Source organism: Chiloscyllium plagiosum, unplaced genomic scaffold (genome assembly GCF_037043375.1).
Source record: "Chiloscyllium plagiosum isolate Xiang-an unplaced genomic scaffold, Cpla_swu_hap1 HiC_scaffold_15, whole genome shotgun sequence".
Taxonomy (NCBI): domain Eukaryota; kingdom Metazoa; phylum Chordata; class Chondrichthyes; order Orectolobiformes; family Hemiscylliidae; genus Chiloscyllium; species Chiloscyllium plagiosum.
In genome coordinates this window covers 7,295,884-7,318,058 of record NW_028270153.1, presented here as the reverse complement: position 1 = coordinate 7,318,058, position 22,175 = coordinate 7,295,884, and the positions used below count along the sequence as shown (strand labels likewise).

At 42.5% G+C, this 22,175-nt stretch overlaps 1 protein-coding gene across 1 annotated transcript in view; it reads left to right on the top strand.

Annotated features, from left to right (window-relative positions):
• Positions 1 to 22,175, top strand: part of angpt4 (angiopoietin 4) — a 165,792-nt gene that overhangs the window by 104,015 nt on the left and 39,602 nt on the right. Inside the window, exon 6 of the mRNA XM_087994708.1 lies at positions 203 to 304. Coding sequence (XP_087850834.1) covers positions 203 to 304 — 102 coding nt within the window. The remainder of the gene's footprint in view (positions 1 to 202; positions 305 to 22,175) is intronic.

Sequence of the window (22,175 nt, the reverse complement as noted above, 5' to 3'; positions counted from 1 at the left end):
AGAGGGCATGTCTTACGAAGAAAGTTTAAGGCAACTAGGGCAGGATTAAGCTGTCTCTGGCATTAAGTTGCCTGGCATTGCCTGCTCATTATATTCAGTGGCTTTTTGAGCCCTCCATTTAAACAGCTGACATTCCAATGCCATTGAGCTTTGCACTCATGTGACTATGTACAGTGTCGGTTTTCCCTCTTTCTCTCGGCAGGTTTACTGTGACATGGAGACCAGTGGTGGGGGCTGGACTGTTATACAGAGGAGAGTGAATGGCAGCACAGACTTTCAGAGGAACTGGAGGGAGTATAAAATGGTGAGTAAAACACTTGCTAAGTTTGAGCATCCTTCACAAGCTGGGGACATCTGCATGTGCTTACAACTACTGATGTATTTTTGTGACATGCAGTCACTCTTGAGATGGGTGTTACTTATTTGTTTTTGGAATTCAACTCTTTTGTCCATGTTTGAACCAAGGCTCCAATGAGGTGAGGAGCTGAGTGGCCCTGGGGGAACCCAAACTGGGCGTCTCTGAGCAGGTTATTGCTGAGCAGGTGCTGCTTGATAGTGCTGTTGATGACACCTTTATTATGACACGGGGTAAACCCCTCATAGAATCCGCTGAGTCCTAAGAGTCGAATCACCTCTTTCTTTGAGGTTGGCTGTGGAAATTCCTCGATGGCCTTCGTCTTTGCATTCCATGGGGTCAACCTTCAATGACCGATGTTATGTCCCAAGAACGTCACCTCTGCTTTCGCAAATTCAGTTTTAAGTTTATCACTGGTTTTGCTTCTCATAGTTGTTCAAAGAGCTCTGCCAACTGTACCATGTGATCTTTCCAGGACTTACTAAAAATCACTACATCGTCCAAATAGACTGCAAAGTTTGTTCATCCAGCCGCACCTCTGTTCATGAGTCTTTGGAATGTGGCGGGTGCGTTCTTCATTCCAAAGGGCATCACTTTAAACAGATATAGCCCATTTGGGGTTACAAATGTAGAAATTTCTTTCGCCAACTCTGATAAAGTTACCTGCCAGTAACCTCGCATTAAGTCCAACTTGGTGATGGAACTGGCTTGTCTGATTTTCTCGATACAGTCCTCCAATCTCAGAATTGGATCTAAGTCCAATTTTGTAATGACGCTGACCTTCCGATAATCCACGCAGAATCATTGGGTCCCATCCGGTTTGGGAACTAAGATGATCAGCGAACTCTACTCGCTCTGGCTTGGTTAGATGATGTTCTCATCGAGCATGGCCTCCACCTCCTTCTGGACCTGTCTGGCTTTGAAAGGATTAAGCCAATAGGGAAGTTGTTTTATCAGAACAGTATTCCTTACGTTACTTCATGTACAATAGCATTAGTCCTCCCCATCTGATTCTTACATATGTCCTTATACTGCTGTAACAAATCTTTCAACTGTGTTCTATGCTCCTGAGACAGATAGTTTACTAACGTATCCCACTCCTCAAGGACATCTTCATTTTTTAATATATTTTGAGGCACATCAAAATCCACATCATCTGGATTTGATTCCTCACTCTGCAAGGGCAGTAACTAACACCTGTTTCTCCAGTTCTTTCTCTCCAGTATAATGCAGTTTCAACATGTTCACAAGACATACCCGATACCTTTTTTTCCTGTCTGACATCTTTACTAGTTAGTTCAGCTGACTCAACTTCTTCTCAGTTTGATAGGGACCACTAAACTGACCTTTGAAGGGATCTCCTATCACTGGTAACAGTAATAACATGTCATCCCCTCAGGAAAACGTCCAAGTCTCAGAGATTTTATCTTCCACCTGCTTCACTCTATGCTGTGCCCTATTCAGGTGCTGTTTAGCTAACTCATCCTACTCGATCTAATCTCTCCCTCACCTCCGATACATAATCTAAGTGTGAGATCTCCAACATTGGTCCTGTCAATTTTTCTTTAATTATTTTCAAAGGGCCTCTCACTTCATGCCTGAAAATTAACTCAAAGGGAGTGAACTGAATAGATTTGTTTGGGACATCTCTAATGGCAAACAATACAAATGGTATACCTTTATTCCAATCATTTGGGTAATCCTGACAGTATGCTCTCAACATGGTCTTCAAGATCTGATGCCACCTTTCTAAAGATGGATAAGTACTTGGGACTACGATGTTGTGGCCATAACAGAGACGTGGGTCTCACAGGGGCAGGAATGGTTGCTTGATATTCCAGGGTTTAGAACATTTAGAAAGAACAGGGAGGGAGGATCCAAGATGGCGGCGACCCAGCAAGTCTGAGTCTATAGTGCTCCTCCCAAGACTTGGGCAAAGTAGTCCACCCTCCTCCTCCACCCTCACCAAATCACCGAAAATAGGTTTTACTTAATGTAATTAGTTGTTCAGTACTGAATTTAAACAATCTAATCTCCTGTAAAAATGACTAAAGGGAAGGGAGCCTGCAGTTCTCAGCAGGCAGGAACCCCTCCCCCACCCTCTCCAGCTGCAGCTGAGGCGTCCGCAGCCACCCTGGGGGACTTACCTACGGTGGCGAGCCTCGTGGAAATAATCTCCAAACTTGGCGCGAAGATCGACGCCTTCATCGAAGAGTCCCGGAGCCGATGGGACTCACTCTCGGCCGTGCTACAAAAGCAAGACCGCGACATCAAGGAAATCAAGCGCCAAGTCGGAGGGGCGGAGCTAAAGGCCGCGACTTCCGAGACTCCAGCAGAATCGCCCGTGGATCGGGTCCGGACTCTCGAACAGCGAGTCTGGACCTTAGAGAATCACATTGACTTCCTTGAGAATCGAGGTTGTCGAAAAAATATTTGTTTGCTAGGCCTTCCCGAACAGGAAGAGGAAGGCCAGCTTAGAGCGTTTCTCGAATAGTGGCTTCCACAGCTTTTAAATCTGGATGCTGGAGCAGGCCAGGTAAGGGTGGAATGGGCCTACCGGGTAGCAATACGCGGGCCCGGCTCGAACCAGCGCCCCCGCCCAGTCCTGTTCCGGCTGCAGAGCTATAAGAAGAGGCTGATGCTCTTAGAAGCTTCCAAAAATCTTGGGAAAGATTCTCAAGCCATGATTTATAAAGGATCCAAGATTATGTTATTCCAGGACTTTTCCCCAGCTCTGGTCCGAAAGAGGAAGGTGTTTGATGAAGTGAAGAAGTGTTTAAGGGACTTAAATATTCAGTACTCCTTGTGCTACCCAGCGACACTAAGCTTTAACCATGAAGGGTCCGTGTATAACTTCAGATCGCCGGAAAAGGCAAAGGAATTTTTGGACTCTCTTAGATAAATTGTAAGAGTTAATTGATGTTGTTTTGCTTTCCCCCCACCCCGGTTTACACCGCCCCCTTTTTTAAATATTAATCCCTTTCATTACCTTACTGTTTAATATTATCTTCGGGGGGTGGGGAGAGGGATTTATTTATTTGTTCTCTACTTAGCGATTTTCTTCCCCCCCTCTTTTTTTAAATATATATATATATAGGCCGGGGGGGTCTGGTTAATGTAGGTGGGAGGGAGGTGGTTACCTTATCCTATTTTATCTCTGTCTTTAGGAGCGGTGTTGTTTTCCCCTGTTATTTTGTATTACTATATTTAATTATTACTTGTTGAGACTGTGTAATTTTATAATTATATATGTTTATACATGGTATTAACATTACTAAATATATCCAAGTGTTGGTGTGGGTGGGAGGTGGAGGAGTAGGGTGCTCACTGTTATTTCTAGCTCTGTAGTATATTTGAATTTACTTCATCCTATCATGGGGTGCCTGGGTCAAGGGTGGGGCATTGGTTGGTAGAGGATATGATGGGCTTTTGGAAAGGAAGTGATGCCCCCAGGAACAAGGGGGAAAATCTCCATTTAAATATGTATTTTTTATTTTGAAATAGATTTTTATTATATCGATGTGAGTGTATTAAAGAGCCTTTATTTTTGTGAATTTTATATGCTCTATGCTCGGGATGTTCTGGATCAGGTTTCCCCTCCCGAGGGGTCTCAAACTTGCCCGGTGATTATGGTTGGTCAGTCGGTTAAGTGGTGCATCTGGAATGTCAAGGGGAGTAATTCACCAGTCAAAAGGAAGAAAAGATTAGCAAATCTAAAGAAAGAAAGGGTCGATATAGCTCTCCTACAGGAGACACACTTATTGGATAAAGAAGACTTGAAATTACGACAGGGTGGATTTGATCAGGCCTTTTTTTCTTCCTTCAGCTCAAAAAGTAGGGGAGTTGTTATTCTTATTTGGAAGAATTTCCCTTCCAAAATCCTAACCCGGATAAAAGACGAATCTGGACGATATATTCTGATTAAAGCCCTTATAAATGGAGAGGAATATGGATCTTAAATCTGTATTGTCCCCCGGCACATCCTTTTAAATTTATAACGGAAGCCTTCTCAAATTTGATGGCTCTCGGTGCTCGTCATACAATTATAGGGGGAGATTTTAATTGTATTATGGATCCAGAAACAGATAGGATTCCCAAGAACACTGCAGGAGTATCTCCCAGATCTATTCAATTGGTGGATTTGAACAAAGAATTAGGACTAGTAGATGTATGGAGATGCCTTCATCCACAGGGCAGAGATTTTTCTTTTTACTCCAGTCCACATAAATGGCATACCAGAATCGATATGTTTTTTGCCCCCTCGATTTTTTAAAATTCCATATCATCCTGTAAAATAGGCAGTATAGCAATTTCCGATCATGCTGCTGTATATATGGAAATCAAGGCGAGGAACACTGAGACATTCCCCCGGCATTGGCGTATGGACCCCTTTCTGATGAAAGATAACAAATTTGTAAAGTATTTCTCTCAAGAATTAATTCAGGTACAGCTAGCAACCCATCAATGATGTGGAAGACCACCAAAGCTTACGCATGAGGTTTGATCATTTCATACTTAGCGACCCAGAAAAAATTAAAGGGAGAACAACAGCGTCTGCTCGAAGCTCTCTTAAAAGCGGCTGAAACAACATACACTGACAGACCTTCTATTATCAAATTACAAAGGATTATGTCCCTTAGGACAGCTCTAAACACCACACTTACCCAAACGGCTAAGAGGGAAATATTATTTGCAAACAAAGGTTATATGAATTTGGCGATAAACCTGGTAGATACTTAGCATTTCTCGCAAAGAAAAAGAAGGCCCCTCAAACTATCCCGTCTATCAAGGAAAGTGCGGGTATTCTGACTCATGATCATAAAAGGATTAATGCAATCTTTAGAAAATTTTATTCTGATTTATATAAATTGCAGGTTTGCGAAGGCAGGACTAGGAGGATGCAGTCATTTTTAAAAACCTGACCTTTCCGGACCTAACTCCGGAACAGGTATTGGTCCTGAATGTTCCCCTAACAATCCAAGCAATACTTGATGCAATCAGGCAACTTCAGAGCGGTATGGCGCCCGGTCCAGATGGCTTTCAAGCTGAATTCTATTAAGAATTTACAGGAATATTGGCTGGTCCACTTATGGACATGTATAACTATTCATACAGTCAGGGCTGTCACCCGCCTTCGCTGACAGAGGCAAATATCTCTCTTATCCTCAAAAAAAGAAAAGGACCCAGAAGATTGCGTGTCATACAGACCAATATCCTTGCTAAATGTAGATTTTAAAATCTTCTCTAAAACGTTAGCATTGATATATTGCCACATATCATAAAGGAGGATCAGACGGGGTTTATTAAGGGCCATAGATCATCCAATAATGTTAGAAGGGTTTTGAATGTGATTCAAGCCTGCCATCAGGGAAAGATACCAGGAGTAATAGTCTTATTAGATGTGGAAAAGGCATTTGACAGGGTTTTATGGTCATATCTGCTTTACACATTGGAAAGGTTTGGCGTTGGAAAGGTGTTTACCAAATGGGTCTTAACACTGTATAGTGATCCCAAAGCAGTTGTGATTACCAATGGATTAGACTCGGATAGCTTCAATGTGGATAAGGTCTGCCGTCAGGGATGTCCTCTTTTGCCATGGCTATTTACACTAATAATCAAGTCACTAGCAGAAGCTATACAGGCTGATCCTAATATAACGGCCCCGAGGATTGGTACAAGTAAACATAAAATTACCCGTTATGCAGATGATGTTCTTCTATTTCTCAGTAATCCTTTGATGTCCGTGCTTCGCTTAATCCATTTATTAATACATTTAGCGTATTTTCAGGCTATAAAATTAATTTCTTAAACTCGGAGGCTATGCCAATGGATGGCCTTGCTAGTATATCCCACTTATTGGACAGACCCCACTTTCCCTTTCGGTAGTCCCTGGAGGGTTTCTTATATTTAGGCATTTTTATTACCCCAGTATTTCGTCAGTTATACAATGCTAACTTTGTGCATTTACTGGAAAGGATAAGGCAGGACCTCCAGCGATGGGGAGACCTTCCAATTTCCTGGCTGGGTAGAATAGCACTAATTAAACAGAATATCCTGCCCCATCTCCTATACCCTATGAGAATGCTTCCGGTGATGCTGCCAAGGCTGGCTCTATGTAAATTATATGGCTGGTGGTTCCTTTATCTGGAATCATTGACGGCCCGTCATTAAGCTGAAGAAGCTACAGCTTCCACAGGCAAGGGGAGGATTGGATTTCCCAGATTTTAGGAAATATCAGTTAAGTTCCCTAATAAGTTACATAGTTGATTGGGTCTTGTCTGATCCGCAATCAATCTGGCTGGACATCGAAGCTTCTCAAGTAAAATGCTCACTTATTAACCTTTTATTTTCAGACAAGAGGAAAATCATTACGGATCAATGTAAAAACTCTATAATACTAAACACTATTAAAGCTTGGAGTATAACGTGGCAAAATGAGAGCAACTCACATAAAACATCCCCCTATACTCCGATAGTGGGAGCATGGAGGTTTCAACTGGGGGTTACAGATGGCACTTTTAAACTCTGGAGATCCAGGAGTATCTCCTGTTTAGGGGATCTGTTTAAAGAAGGGGTCCTGATGTCTTTTGAATGGCTGCATCAGAAATTTGGATTACCTAATGGTGACCTCTTTCAATACTTCCAAATTCGAGATTATATACAGAAGACTACGTTATTAGATAGTCTTTATAAATCAGACAGAGAACGTAGAGTGTTATGGCCAATGGGGGTATCTTCCATAAGCACTATTTATCATTTATTACATGAAGTAGTATCGGGAGATATGGACAATCTGCTTAAAACATGGGATCAGGATTTGGGACTGGAATTCTCGATAGAAATGTGGAATGACGTTTGGTAAAATGCCAGAAAAATCTCCATCTGCAACAGAACTCAGGCTATCCAGCTGAAGATACTTCATAGGGCCCATATAGCACCGGATCGATTGGCAAAATTTAAGACAGGAGCATCTCCAATGTGTCCCAAATGTAAAATAGAGGTGGGCACTCTTGTACATTGCTTATGGACCTGTCATAAGATCCGTAGATATTGGATTAAAGTAGCAAGTTCTCTGACAGAAATCTTAGGATTGGAAATTAGAGTGGACCCTGTATCTCTCCTTATGGGCTTTTCGAACGTACCCTCCCTGGATATGCACAGGAAGAGATTATTTTCCATTCTCTCTTTCTGTGCAAGGAAAAATATTTTGGTAAACTGGGTGGCTGAGGGTGGCTTTCGAATTGGCACTGATTAATCATGGGATGTATTCCCCTTGACTTCCTTACAAATATGGTGCACCGAAAGACCGAATTATTCCATAAAATATGGCAGCCCTTCTTGAATTACACAAATACAGATATTTCGACCATCCTAACAAGGGCTTTTATTTAATTGAGATGGTGAACCTGACTGGTCCGGGGCCCCTTGCGAGAGGAATCCCGCACGAATACGGATTTTGTTATGACTTGATGTTAATACATTCCGAGCATGTATCTCACTACCCAATTTCTGTGTTATCCGACAGTTTTTTTCCCCTGAATAATGTAAAAGACCTAATTATACATTCTGGTTAGTTGTAGGTTAGATTAGTAGTTAGTTGAGTTTTTTTTTCTCGGTATCTCTTTTTTCGTTTGATAGATTTTGGTTATTATTTATTTAAGATTTAATTGTATATTAGTGTTTATACTGTTTTTTTTATTTGTAAACTTGTAAAAATATGTTAAATTTTCAATAAAAATATCTATTAATAAAAAAGAAAGAACAGGGAGGGTGGAAAAAGAGGAGGGGGTGTAGCATTGCTAATCAGAGAGTGCATCACAGCTACAGAAACGAAGGTTGTTGAGGAAGGTTTGTCTACTGAGTCAGTACGGGTGGGAGTTAGGAACAGCAAGGGAACAGCCACTGCTTTGGGGGTTTTCTACAGACCCCCTAATGGCAGTAGAGAGATTGAAGATCTCATAGGTGGGCGGATTCTGGAAAAATGCAAAAGTAGCAGGGTTGTTGTGGGTGATTTCAACTTTCCCAATTTCGACTGGAACTTCCTAAGTGCAGATGGTTTGGATGGAGCCGTTTTTGTCAGGTGTCTTCAGGAGGGTTTCCTTACTCAGTATGTAGACAGACCGACAAGGGGAGAGGCCATTTTGGATTTGGTGCTCGGCAATGAGCCAAGACAGGTGTCAGATCTTGCGGTGGGAGAGCACTTTGGTAACAGTGATCACAACTGCCTCACATTTAGCGAAGCCTTGGAGAGTGAAAGAAGCAGTTACCAAGGGAAGATATTTAATTGGGGAAAAGGAAATTATCAAGCTATCAGACAGGAGTTGGGAAGTACAGACTGGGAGCAATTGTTCCACAGAAAGGGCACAGCAGACATGTGGAGACTATTTAAGGAGCAGTTGTTTGTGAGTGATACACAAATTTGTTCCTCTGAGATAGGTAAGAAGGGGTAAGATTAAGGAACCTTGGATGACAAGAACAGAGGAACTTCTTGTCAAAAGGAAGAAGGCATCTTACGTAATGTGGAGGAAGCAAGGATCTAGTACAGTTTTAGAGGATTACAGGCTTGCTAAAAAGGAGCTCAGAAATGAACTGAGGAGAGCCAGGAGGGGGCATGAAAAAGGCTTGGCAAGAAGGATTAGGGAGAACCCAAAGGCATTTTACTCATACATGAGGAATAAGAGAATGATCAGGGAGAAGGTAGGGCTGATCAGGGATCGAATAGGGAACTTGTGCGTGGAGTCTGAGCAGATAGGGGAAACCCTAAATTAGTTTTTTGTTTTGGTTTTCACCAACGAAAGGGAACTTGTTGTAAATGAAAACTTAGAGGAGCTGGGATGCAGTCTTGAACAGATCAAGATTGATGAAGTTGATGTGCTAGAAATTTTGGAAAACATTAAGATTGATAAGTCTGCAGAGCCAGACCAGATTTATCCCAGGCTGCTCTGGGAAGTGAGAAAGGAGGTTACTAAGCCGCTGGCGAGGATATTTGCCTCCTCACTCTCCACGGGAGTCGTACCGGAGGATTGGAAGGAGGCGAATGTTGTTCCTCTTTTCAAGAAGGTAATAGGGAAATCCCTGGCAATTACAGACCAGTCAGTCTTACGTCTGTGGTCAGCGAAGTTTTGGAAAGAATTCTGAAGGCTAGGATTTATGATTATTTGGCAAAGCATAGTGTGATTAAAGGCAGTCAGCGTGGCTTTGTGAGGGGCAGGTCATGCCTCACAAATCTTATTGAGTTCTTTGAGGAGGTGTCAAGACAGGTTGACGACAGTCGAGCGTTGGATGTGGTGTATATGGACTTCAGTAAGGCATTTGATAGGGTTCCCCATGGTAGGCTTATTCATAAAGTCAGGAAGTATGGGATACAGGGAGATTTGGCGATCTGGATTCAGAATTGGCTGGTTAACAGAAGGCAGAGAGTATTCTGCCTGGAGGTCAGGGAGGTCCCCCAGGACTCTGTTCTTGGGCCTCTGTTTTTTGTAGTTTTTATAAATGACTTGGATGAGGAGGTTGAGGGGTGAGTTAGTAAATTTGCAGATGACACAAAGGTTGGAGGTGTCGTCGATAGTATAGAGGGCTACTGTAGGCTGCAGCACAACATAGACAGGATGCAGAGCTGGGCTGAGAAATGGCAGATGGAGTTCAACCTGGATAAATGCGAAGTGATGCATTTTGGAAGGTCGAACTCGAATGCTGAATATAGGAATAAAGACAGGATTCTTGGCAGTTTGGAGGAACAGAGGGGATATGGGTGTGCAAGTACATAGATCCCTCAAAGTTGCCACCCAAGTGGATAGAGTTTTTAAGAAAGCATATGGTGTTTTGGCTTTCATCAACAGGGGGATTGAGTTTAAGAGCTGCAAGGTTTTGCTACAGCTCTGCAAGTCCCTGGTGAGACCACACTTGGAATATTGTGTCCAGTTCTGGTCACCCTACTATAGGAAAGATACAGAGGCTTTGGAGAGGGTGCAAAGAAGGCTTACCAGGATGCTGCCTAGACTGGAGGGCTTGCCTTACGAAGAAAGGTTGAATAAGCTTGGACTTTTCTCTCTGGAGAGAAGGAGGAAGAGAGGTGACCTGATCGAGGTGTACAAGATAATGAGAGGAATAGATAGAGTCAATAGACAGAGACTTTTCCCCAGGGCAGGAGTGACTGGTATGAGAAGTCATCATTTGAATATATTCGGAGGAAGGTATAAAGGAGATGTCAGAGGTAAGTTCTTTACGCAGAGAGTTGTGAATGCATGGAATGCGTTGCCAGCTGTGGTGGTGGAAGCAGAGTCATTGGGGACATTTAAGCGACTGCTGGACATGCACATGGATAGCAGTGAGTTGAGGGGTGTGTAGGTTAAGTTACTATATTTTACGTTGGGATTAAATCTCGGCACAACATCGTGGGCCAAAGGGCCTGTTCTGTGCTGTACTTTACTATGTTCTATGTGAAGCTCCCTGGGATTCAGGATGATACGCACTGGATTTAAGTGCTGTGTACCTAAGCTATCCATAACCTCCTTAAACAGCTTAGCAGTAAAATCTGACCCTTGGTCTGACTGAATCTCTCTGGGTAGCCTGTACCGTGTGAAGAAAGCTACGAACTCCTCTACTATCTTTTTTGCCTTGATACTCCGGAAATCTGGTAGACACATCCATTCTGGTTAACAAGTACTGGTTCCCACTTTTAGTTTTCAGGAGGAAACCTACACTCAATTATAACCCGTGTGAAAGGTTCTTCAAATACGGGAATTGGCAACAAAGGGGCTGGTTTTATTACCGCCTGTGGCTTACCTACCATTTGGCATGTATGACATGTATGGCAAAAGTTAACCACATCCTTGTGCATTCCAGGCCAATTAAAATGTTTTTGTACCTTAGCCTGAGTCCTTCGTGCACCTAGGTGACCTCCTACAGGTATTTCATGTCCTACCCGTAACACAGTGGGCAGCACAGTGGCACAATGGTTAGCACTGCTGCCTCACAGCGCCAGAGACGCGGGTTCAATTCCCGCCTCAGGCGACTCTCTGTGTGGAGTTTGCACATTCTCCCCGTGTCTGCGTGGGTTTCCTCCGGGTGCTCCGGTTTCCTCCCACAATCCAAAAATGTGCAGGTTAAGTGAATTGGCCGTGCTAAATTGCCCGTAGTGTTAGGTGAAGGGGTAAATGTAGGAGAATGGGTCTGGATGGGTTATGCTTTGGCAGGTCGGTGTGACTTGTTGGGCCAAAGGGCCTGTTTCCACCCTGTAAGTGATCTAATCTAAAAAAAAACTTCTTGTGTGTACGCTACCGGCAACACAATCTGGTGTACTTTGGCCCATTTCTCCTCTGCACTAAGCTGCCGTGGTCTCCATTTCTACCTTAAGATTCTATCTTTTAGATAATAACACTCCGGAATATTCTCTACCTCCTTTTCAGAGTATGCATCCACATATATATTTTTAATTGTCTTGTCTTGCTGTTGCAAGTGTCTTAGTCTTTCAAGAATAAACATTTCTGTCTGACCCTCTGTCTGTTCAGGCTTTTCCTGCACCATTACATCAGAGTGTCTGCTAACTGAACCTCAACTCCATCTTTCTCTTTACTTTTCACTTTGTGCTGTTAGAGAGTCATTAGGTCATAGAGATGTACAGCATGGAAACAGACCCTTCAGTCCCCAACCCGTCCATATCGACCAGATATCCCAACCCAATCTAGTCCCACCTGCCAGCACCCAGCCCATATCCCTCCAAACCCTTCCTATTCATATACCCATCTAAATGCCTTTTAAATGTTGCAATTGTACCAGCTTCCACCAATTCCTCTGGCAACTCATTCCATACACATACCACCCTCTGTGTGAAAAGCTTGCCCCTTAGGTCTCTTTTATATCTTTCCCCTCTCACCCTAAACCTATGTCCTCTAGTTCTGGACTCCCCGACCCCAGGGAAAAGACTTTGTCTATTTATCCTATCCATGCCCCTCATAATTTTGTAAACCTCTATAAGGTCACCCGTCAGCCTCCGATGCTCCAGGGAAAACAGCCCCAGCCTGTTCAACCTCTCCCTATAGTTCAAATCCTCCAACCCTGGCAACATCCTTGTAAATCTTTTCTGAACCCTTTCAAATTTCACAACATCTTTCCGATTGAAAGGAGACCAGAATTGCATGCAATATTCCAACAGTAGCCTAACCAATGTCCTGTACAGCCGCAACATGACCTCCCAACTCCTGTACTTAATACTCTGACCAATAAGGAAAAGCATACCAAACGCCTTCTTCATTATCCTATCTACCTGCGATTCCACTTTCAAGGAGCTATGAACCTGCACTCCAAGATCTCTTTGTTCAGCTACACTCCCTAGGAACTTACCATTAAGTGTATAAGTCCTGCTAAGATTTGCTTTCCCAAAATGCAGCACCTCACATTTGTCTGAATTAAACTCCATCTGCCACTTCTTAGCCCATTGGTCCATCTGGTCCAGATCCTGTTGTAATCTGAGGTAACCTTCTTCGCTGTCCACTATACCTCCAATTTTGGTGTCATCTGCAAACTTACTCATTGTATCTCTTTTGCTCGCATCCAAATCATTTATATAAATGACAAAAAGGAGAGGACCCAGCACCGATCCTTGTGGCACTCCACTGGTCACAGGTCTCCAGTCTGAAAAACAACCCTCCACCACCACCCTCTGTCTTCTACCTTTGAGCCAGTTCTGTATCTAAATGGCTAGTTCGCCCTGTATTCCGTGAGATCTAACCTTGCTCTCCAGTCTTCCATGGGGAACCTTGTCGAATGCCTTACTGAAGTCCATATAGATCATATCAACTGCTCTGCCCTCATCAATCCTCTTTATTACTTCCTCAAAAAACTCAATCAAGTTTGTGAGACATGATTTTCCACGCACAAAGCCATGTTGACTATCCCTAAAAAGTCAACGAGATAAAAACAATGACTGCAGATGCTGGAAACCAGATTCTGGATTAGTGGTGCTGGAAGAGCACAGCAGTTCAGGCAGCATCCAAGGAGCAGCAAAATCGACGTTTCGCGCAAAAGCCCTTTTCCCGAAACGTCGATTTCGAAGCTCCTTGGATGCTGCCTGAACTGCTGTGCTCTTCCAGCACCACTAATCCAGTATCCCTAATAAGTCCTTGCCTTTCCAAATACATGTACATCCTGTCCCTCAAAATTCACTCCAACAACTTGCCCACTACTTGTTAATTGTGATAGTGGGATCTGGTTACTACATAGTCTGGGAAAATACCAGGATATTTCTGTTTTAACTCCTCAGTTTCTTGGTCTTCCTTAGCTTCTCCACAACAAGGGGTACCACTCCCACCTTGGATCCTGCCAAATCATTCCCAAGAACAACTGAATTCCTGGAATTGATACTCTGTCAATCACTCCCACCGTAACTCCCTCAGACATGAGTTGACACTCCAACCTGATCTTATATAGGGGAATGCTAAATTTCTGTCCATCTACCCCACAAGTTACCACTTTCTCAGGTAACGGATCAGAAAGAGTGCATATTTGCTCATCTCCTACAATTGGCGACTGGTTAGATCCTGTACCTCTCAAAATTATAACTTCTTGTCCTCCTCCCCCTGTTTTTTCTGACTAAACTTTACCCACAGAAGCAAATTCTTTGCAAAGATCAGACACTAACTCCATACCCAGCCGCTGCCTAGGCTGTACACTCTCCTGTAGCTCCTCGGCTTTTCTTGGGATCTCCTTTACTACCTTCACTAATTCCACTGGCTTAGCTTCTTTTACCACATGCTTTCTCACAGTGCCTTTCTTTAATGACCAGCACAGTGACTTTACGTGTCCCACTTTACCACAGTGGAAACACCTGAGGCCTTTCACCTCCTTTCCACCCTCTTGGGCCTCTTTTTTATCCTGTGGTAAACACTTACCTGTGATCTCTACTCTTGGTTTCGTAATGTATGATCTCCCCTTCCTCTAACTTGTATCACTCACAGGATGAAATTCTGGCCAGAAGCTTGTCTTCTGCACCAACATGTATTCATCTGCTAATTCTGCTGTCCTTCTCACTTCCTGAACTTTCTGTTCCTCCATGTGAATTCTTACAATCTCTGAAAGTGAGTTTTTAAACTCTTCCTAGAGAATAGTCTCTCTTCAAGCCTCAAAGGTCTTATCTATTTTCAAAGCACCTACCCATTGATCAAAATGACTATGTTTAATTCTTTCGAATTCAACGTAAGTCTGTCCTGGTTCCTTCTTTAAGTTTCTGAACCAAGTCTATATGCTTCTGGTACCAATTCATGAGCACTTAAAATAACCTGTATTACCTCTTCATAATCTCTTGACCCCTCATCTGACAGCATGGCAAATACCTCACTCGCTCTGCCTAACAGTTTAGTTTGAACTAGCATTACCCATAAATCCTCAGACCATTCCATCTGCCTAGTCAAATTTTCAAATGAAATAAAGAAGTTTTCAACGTCTTTCTCAACAAAATGTGGGAGAGTTTTGACATATTTATATATATCACTACCTTCTCTTTTAATCCCCATCCTGTTAACTTCACTGACTAAGTCGCAACTTCTCAAATTCAAATTCTCTCTCTCTTTCTCTCCCTTTCTCTCTCTTTCTCTCTGTTCTCTCTCTCTTTTCTCTCTCCCTTTCTTATCTCTCTCTTTGCTCAGCTAAGATCCTTCTCTCTCTCTCTCTTTGCTCAGCTAAGATCCTTCTCTCTTTTTCCTATCTCTCTCCTCTCTCTTTCTCTCTCCCTTTGTTTATCTTCTAGCTCCATTTCCTCAATTGTAGTTCAAGTTTTTCTACCTCTACTGCACTTGTCTGTTTCTCTGACATCCTAAGTGTTTGAGTAACTCTCTTACAATTTCAGTTTTACCTTTGTGCTTGGTTAAACCCAAGTCTAACTTATTTGCTAATTCTAAAAGTATGACCTTTTTCTTTCCTTCTAAATTTTCTTGGCAAATTTGAGAATCATCTTCAAATCCCAGAACCTGTTGAGCAATTTTAAGAGCCATTGCTCTCACTTTTAATTTAACCAACTACAAATCACTGAAAGGAAACAAATTGTCTCACCTAAGTTTTATTTAAAGATCTAAGACACGAACCTGCAAGTGTTTAAAGCTGCTGGGACTTTTTGTAGCCCCAAATCTATTCAAATTGGTCTAATCCAGTTCAAATCCCGATGACAAGCTCCCGAACTGTTACAACATGGGGTAAACCCCTCTGTTAATTTAAAACCAGCAACACAGAAAAGATTTATTCCATGCATTAATCTGTGAACATTCGAGAGGTCAAAAAATATTTAATGTAAAAATTAACAACTTTATTTCTTAAAGTATAACAGACAATAAATAACTAACAACTATTTACAACTCCTTCCTCTAACCTATCTGTTACATTCCCTTCTCTAATGCTAGTCCGATAAAACTCCCAATTAAGATTTACAAAACAAAACTTCTTATCTCAAAACCAGGAAGCCTTCGGTTCCTCTCTGTATTCCTGTCTTCTTTTCTTCTTCTTGTAGACTCAGCTTCACAGGTTTACTGATTGATAAAGGTACTTTTAAGACAGCTATTCTCTGGGCAGTTTGCAGATGCTGGTTTGGCAGTTCTCCTCCCAACTGTTCAATCTTCCTCAGTCTTTTGCACCCACCCCCCAAGCATTGGATTGTGTCATTGGCTTTTAAGATTGTCAATAGACTCAATTCAAACTGGATTGGAGTTTTTTTGGGCGGGTATATTTAAACTGATTGGCCTAATTCAAATCTGTTTTTGTCTCCAGGCAACCAGCTACCCTAGCTACCCCAGTAGCTGGACCACATGTCTACATTGTATCTTATTGAAAACACTTGGTGCTGTCACTGCTAGCTTTTAACTCTCTTAAAGGTACAGTACACCCACATCTTCATAACACTTCCATCACTTTACTGATAATCGAGAGTAGATGGGGTGGTATTTGGCTGGGTTGGATTTGTCCAGCTTTTTATTTACATTACATACCTGGGCGATCGTCCACATTGTCGGTTAGATGCCAGTTTTGTAATTATACTGGAAGAGGGGACTTAGTTATACTTAGTTCTACTAATTACACTTAGCTAGGGGAATGGCACGTTTCGGAGCACACGTCTTCAACATTATTGCCGGATTGTTGTCAGGGCCCATAGCCTTTGCAGTATTAACTGTTTTTTGATATCGCATGAAGTGAATTCAGTTGGTAATATGCCACTCTGTCAGTATGTTTTGAACGATCATCATCACCACATCATAGCATATAGAAACGTGGAAACTAGGAATAGCAATAGGCCATCAGCCCCTTTGAACCTGTTCCATCACTCATTATGATCGCAGCTGATTCCCTATCTCAAAGTCAGTTTCCCTCTTCCTCGCCATACCCCTTGATGCCTTTAATATCTAAATAATCTATCTCTTTCTTTAATATACTCAGTGACCTGGCTTCCACAGCTTTCTGTGGTAGAACATTCCACAGATTCACTGCCTTTTGGATGAAGAAATGGTTCCTCACCTCAGCCCTAAATCACCTACCTAATATCCTGTGCCTGATCCCTGGTCCAGACTCCGCAGCTCCTCCCTACATCTAGTCTGTGGACCCCTGTTGGAATGTTTTACATTTTAATCAGATCCCCTCCCATCCTTCTACACCCTAGTGATTACAGGCCCAGCTGAACCAACCTCGCCTCGTACGACAGTCCTGCCATCCCCAGTATCAGTCGAATAAACCTTCGCTGCACTCCCTCAATCGCAATATACTCTCTCCTAGGGAGAGCAAACTGCATTCAATACTGTAAGTGTAGTCTCACGAAGGCCCCGTCTAACTGCAAATCAAATCCTTTTGCAATGAAGGCTAACACACCATTTGCTCAGTGCACCTGTCTGTTTGCTTTCACTGACTGATGTACAAGGATACCCCAAATTCCTTTGTACTTCCACACTTCCCAATGAGTCGCTATAAAAATGGTATTCTGTTGTTCTGATTTTCACACCAAACTGTATAACATCACATTTATCCATATTATACTGCACCTGCCTTATGATTGCCCACTTAAGGAACTTATTCAAATCATCCTGCAACATCCTCGCATTCAGCTCACACTCATAATCCAACCAGGCTTTGTGTCATCATCAAACTTGGGAATGTTGTTGTTGGATCCCTCATGGATATTCAATGTGAATCATTGGGGCCCAATCCCTGATCCCTACAAGGGTGTATCCCTACTAGTCACCACCTGCCACCTCTCTTTTTCCGGTTTGTCAACCGGTTCCCAATCTGTGCTGTAAGTTATCCTCAATCCCAATTGCTTCAATTTTGAAGGTACAAAGTTCTCATACTCCACATTATCTTAAATGCCTTGAACTGGAAACATGTTTCTATGTTGTAACCTAATAATTCAATATGCCTGAGGAACGTAATGTTTGTGCATAATTATCTGCTGTAATAAATATCTGTTAGATTCTTCAATATGACAGGATCCATGCCTTGTTTCTTATGTTACAGGAAATAACTGTCCCATTAGGGTCAAACACTTTGTTAAAGACAAACTCTCACTACAATGTAGGAAATAAGACAGCCAACATGCACACAGCAAACCCTCATGACCAGCAATGGGATCAATTCACAGATAATCTGTTTTACTGTTGGATAGTTTCAGGATAAATATAGGTCCAGGACACTTCACCTCAGCTACCCGCCATGAGAGGGAATTGCATATTTCAACCAGGCTGTGGGTGGGAAACATTTTCCTGAATTCCCTTTTGGATTTGTTCATGACTGTCATATATTTATGACACTTGGTCACTAATATACTCAATGGGTAACTGCTGTAAGAAACGTAGGAACAGAAGTAGGCCATTCAGCCCCTTTAGCCTGCTCTGCCATTCTGTGAAGTCATGGCCGAACTGTGGTCCATATCCCTTGATACTGTTGCTTAAAAAAAAATTGTCTCTCTCAGAGAAGAGATAAAAAGTTTGATTTTGCAGTTTTTTTATGCTTTCCAACCAATGCGCTAAGAGGAATGTCAAACCCTTGCAGTTTATGTTCAACATGCAGAGATTTGAAGAGAGTTTGGTTCCTGTGCATCTGGGAGAAAGTGAGGATTGCAGATGCGGGAGAGTCAGGGTTAATAAAGAGTGGTGCTGGAAAAGCACAGCAGATCAGGCAGCATCCAAGGAGGAGGACAGTTGACATTTCGGGCATAAACTCTTCATCAGTCCTGAAGCAGGGTCCTGCCTGAAACGTCAACTCTCTTGCTCCTCGAATGCTGCCTGACCTCCTGTATATTTGTACAAGTTGTGACAAAGGTTCACAACATATACTTATTATGATTTGGAAACTTAATCTATAGTTGACAGAACCATGTGTATCTCAAGGTTTGATTTGTATTTTCATATGGTGTGGGTTAAGAAGGGGAGCTTTATATATAGGTTGAGCTATATTTTTGAATTCTGACAGTAATGGTAGGATGTTTGGAAGTTTGTTTGCATGCATTTAATTGAGTTTTTAAAAATTCTTTAACATGAATAGTTCAGTGTTTAAGAAATATGTAGAAGCTAGAAAAATATTAGGCTTTGCTGCTATAATACAGGAGGACAGAAACAGAAGTGAGTACGTTTAGAAAGACAGAACCATCAAGACAGAAGATCAAGAAATGTGTAGGTTTCTATCAGGGACAAAGGTAGGTAGAGAAAGGCCAGCAATAGCAACAATGCAGTTTAGCAGTTTCCAAAACAATCAAGGCAGAAGGAGACAAGTCCTGAATGGCTTAATGTCAGTAAGACAAAGGCAACAGCAATAAAAGGCAATGAAAGAAGAGTTTAAGGAACTCGTGTAAGAAATAAGTGAGCTTTGTTAGCAATTTGCTTAAGGGCTCAGGAAGAGATATTTTAAAAAAGCATTCAGTGAATGCACAAGTTTACCAAAAATAAACTCCAGCCACGGCCACAGAGAAATAAACTTTAAATTAGAAACAGTGTGACCCTTCACTGAGATTTGAGTATCTGTCAGTTTGGTGCTGGGAGCGCAGGATTGAATTTTTGTTTCTAATATTTGCAATTAGGCCATATCAAATAGTTCTTTGATGGTGGAAAATTCTTTTGTGCAATAAACCTTCATGTTCTTTTGTCAAAAGCACATTTGTGGATTCTTGTAGATATGGTCAACAACTGATCACTGCAGGAAACAAATTGCAAAATTAAACTTGCGGTCTCTCACTAGGATCAGATTTGTCTTACACTACCATCAACTGGAATCTTCTGCCTGTAGGAAGAGAGCAGAAGAATCCTGGGGCAATGTTACCTCAGTTGTAAAATGGGAAAAGGGTGTGTTTTTCCCTTTGCTTTGTGACCCACAATTGCTTTGGTATTGAGTAACATAAGAGCTTGGGTTTGAAGCCAGAGTCCGACATGAATAACCTCATTCAATGTGTCTTTAAATTGGAGGACTCCAGACCTGGAGCTCTCTGTACAGCTGATCTAGTATGACCAAACCAGGCCGGTATTAAACAAGCTTATTGTGTGGGAAAGATCTCTGATTACACAGAAAGCTGCGAGCTCATAAAAATCAGATTGAGTTTAAAAATAGCACTGAGCACAGAGTTTTATTGAATACATCGAGCACTGTCAGAACCACATCAAGTATGTAACCCTTGGAGAAATGCTGCCTTGATGGAGCAGTGAGTGAATGGAATGGAAGCAAACTCAATCTGCAATAAAGCAATGAACTCAAATCAAGTCTGGGTGGAGCTGGGGCAAGTGGCTTTGAGTTGGGAATGAACACTATAATTAGCCTCAGAGGTGGTGAAGGTGCAGATTTGGTCAGGATTCCACTATTTTAATGGGTGCCCCTAATATGTACATATGTAAACCGGAGTGTCAATGCATACACAGTAGCATATCTCTGAGAAGATAGCAAATCCTTACATTCATATAGTGCTTACCACAACCTCAGTACATCCCAAAACCTTTCCCCATTACTCACTGCAAAAGAAACATTAAGGATCAAACTTTTCCATCAAACTGTAAGGGAGAAGTATGAGTGGCTGCGTACAAGGACACATTTTCTTACAGAAACTGTTAATATTGCAACTGTTTATATTCCTGTGCTTGGTTGGTTCATATGATATTTTGTTTTGAAAAAGTGGCTGGAGGTCACAGTACCTGCGGCCTGTCAGTAATAAGGTGGGAGAAAGTCCTGGGCCTAAGTTTGGACCTGGAAATCTTTGAACTTCTCCAGCCTCTGAAACCTATGAGATACGCGTTGATTTTTCATCAGCCTCACCACTGGGGCCTGTGCCTTCAGACCAGATGGGCCAATGGGCTGAGAAGTGGCAGATGCGAGGTGCTGCATTTTGGGAAAGCAAATCGTAGCAGGACTTATACACTTAATGGTTAGGTCCTAGGGAATGTTGCTGAACAAGGAGACCTTGGAGTGCAGGTTCATAGCTCGTTGAGAGTGGAGTCACAGGTAGATAGGATAGTGAAGAAGGCGTTTGGTATGCTTTCCTTTATTGGTCAGAGTATTGAGTACAGGAGTTGGGAGGTCATGTTCTGGCTGCGCAGGACATTGGTTAGGGCACTGTTGGAATATTGCATGCAATTCTGGCCTCCTTCCTATCAGAAAGATGTTGTGGAACTTGAAAGGGTTCAGAAAAGATTTACAAGGATGTTGCCAGGGTTGGAGGATTTGAGCTATAGGGAGAGGTTGAACAGGCTGGAGTTGTTTTCCATGGAGCATCGGGGGCTGAGGGGTGACCTTATAGAGGTTTACAAAATTATGAGGGGCATGGATAGGGTAAATAGGCAAATATTTTTCCCTGGGGTCGGGGAGTCCAGAACTAAAGGGCGCAGATTTCGGGTGAGAGGGGAAAGATATAAAAGAGACCTAAGGGGCAACTTTTTCACACAGAGGGTGGTACATGTATGGAATGAGCTGCCAGAGGAAGTGGTGGAGGCTGGTACAATAACAACATTTAAAGGCTTTTGGATGGTATATGAATAGGAAGGGTTTGGAGGGATATGGGCTGGGTGCTGGCAGCTGGGACTAGATTGGGTTGGGATAACTAGTCAGCATGGACGGGTGGGATCAAAGGGTCCGTTTCCATACTCTACAACTCCATGACTCTATGAGCTGCCAACACCCTGCCTGTGGAACCCCTCCACCTCTGAACATCTGCCTCCTCCTTTAAGACACTCCTTATATCTACCTCTTGGCTAAGACTTTCATCACCAGTCCTAATATGTTTTGATGTTGTATGGGGTCAGGTTTTGCTTGATGACACACTTTGAAGCAGCTTGAGATGTAGTAAAGACACTACATCAATGCACTTTGTTGTTGCTGCTGCTTTAATGGCATGGACCATTCAGTACAATACAACATCGCCACACAGAGACATCAGTGTAATGGCACAGTTGGCTGGTGATCCCACTGCCAGGTATTAGCTGCTGCTCTCCATACAACAAATGATGCCACGGTTCTAGCTACCAGGCCCTCTCGGCAGGGCTCTCTCTCTGACTTTTGAATATCTACAGGAGTGAAGGCCTCAGGCTTTGGTTTAGACTGACTAGGCTGTTATTGAGATGTCTGCTCCTTTATATCTAACATAGAATTTGCAGGCCATTCAGCCCTAATGGACCATGCCCAATAGCCCAGGACTGTTCTCACTCCTCCTCCCTCATCTCAGTCCACCACCAGACCATTTACTCCTTTCTCCCTCATACACCTACTTTATTTCCCCTTAAAAGCATCTGCATTATTGCCTTCAATTACAGTTTCTGGGAACGAATCCTACATTCTCATCAATCCTTCAGTAAAGGAGTTTCATCTGAATTCCCTAATG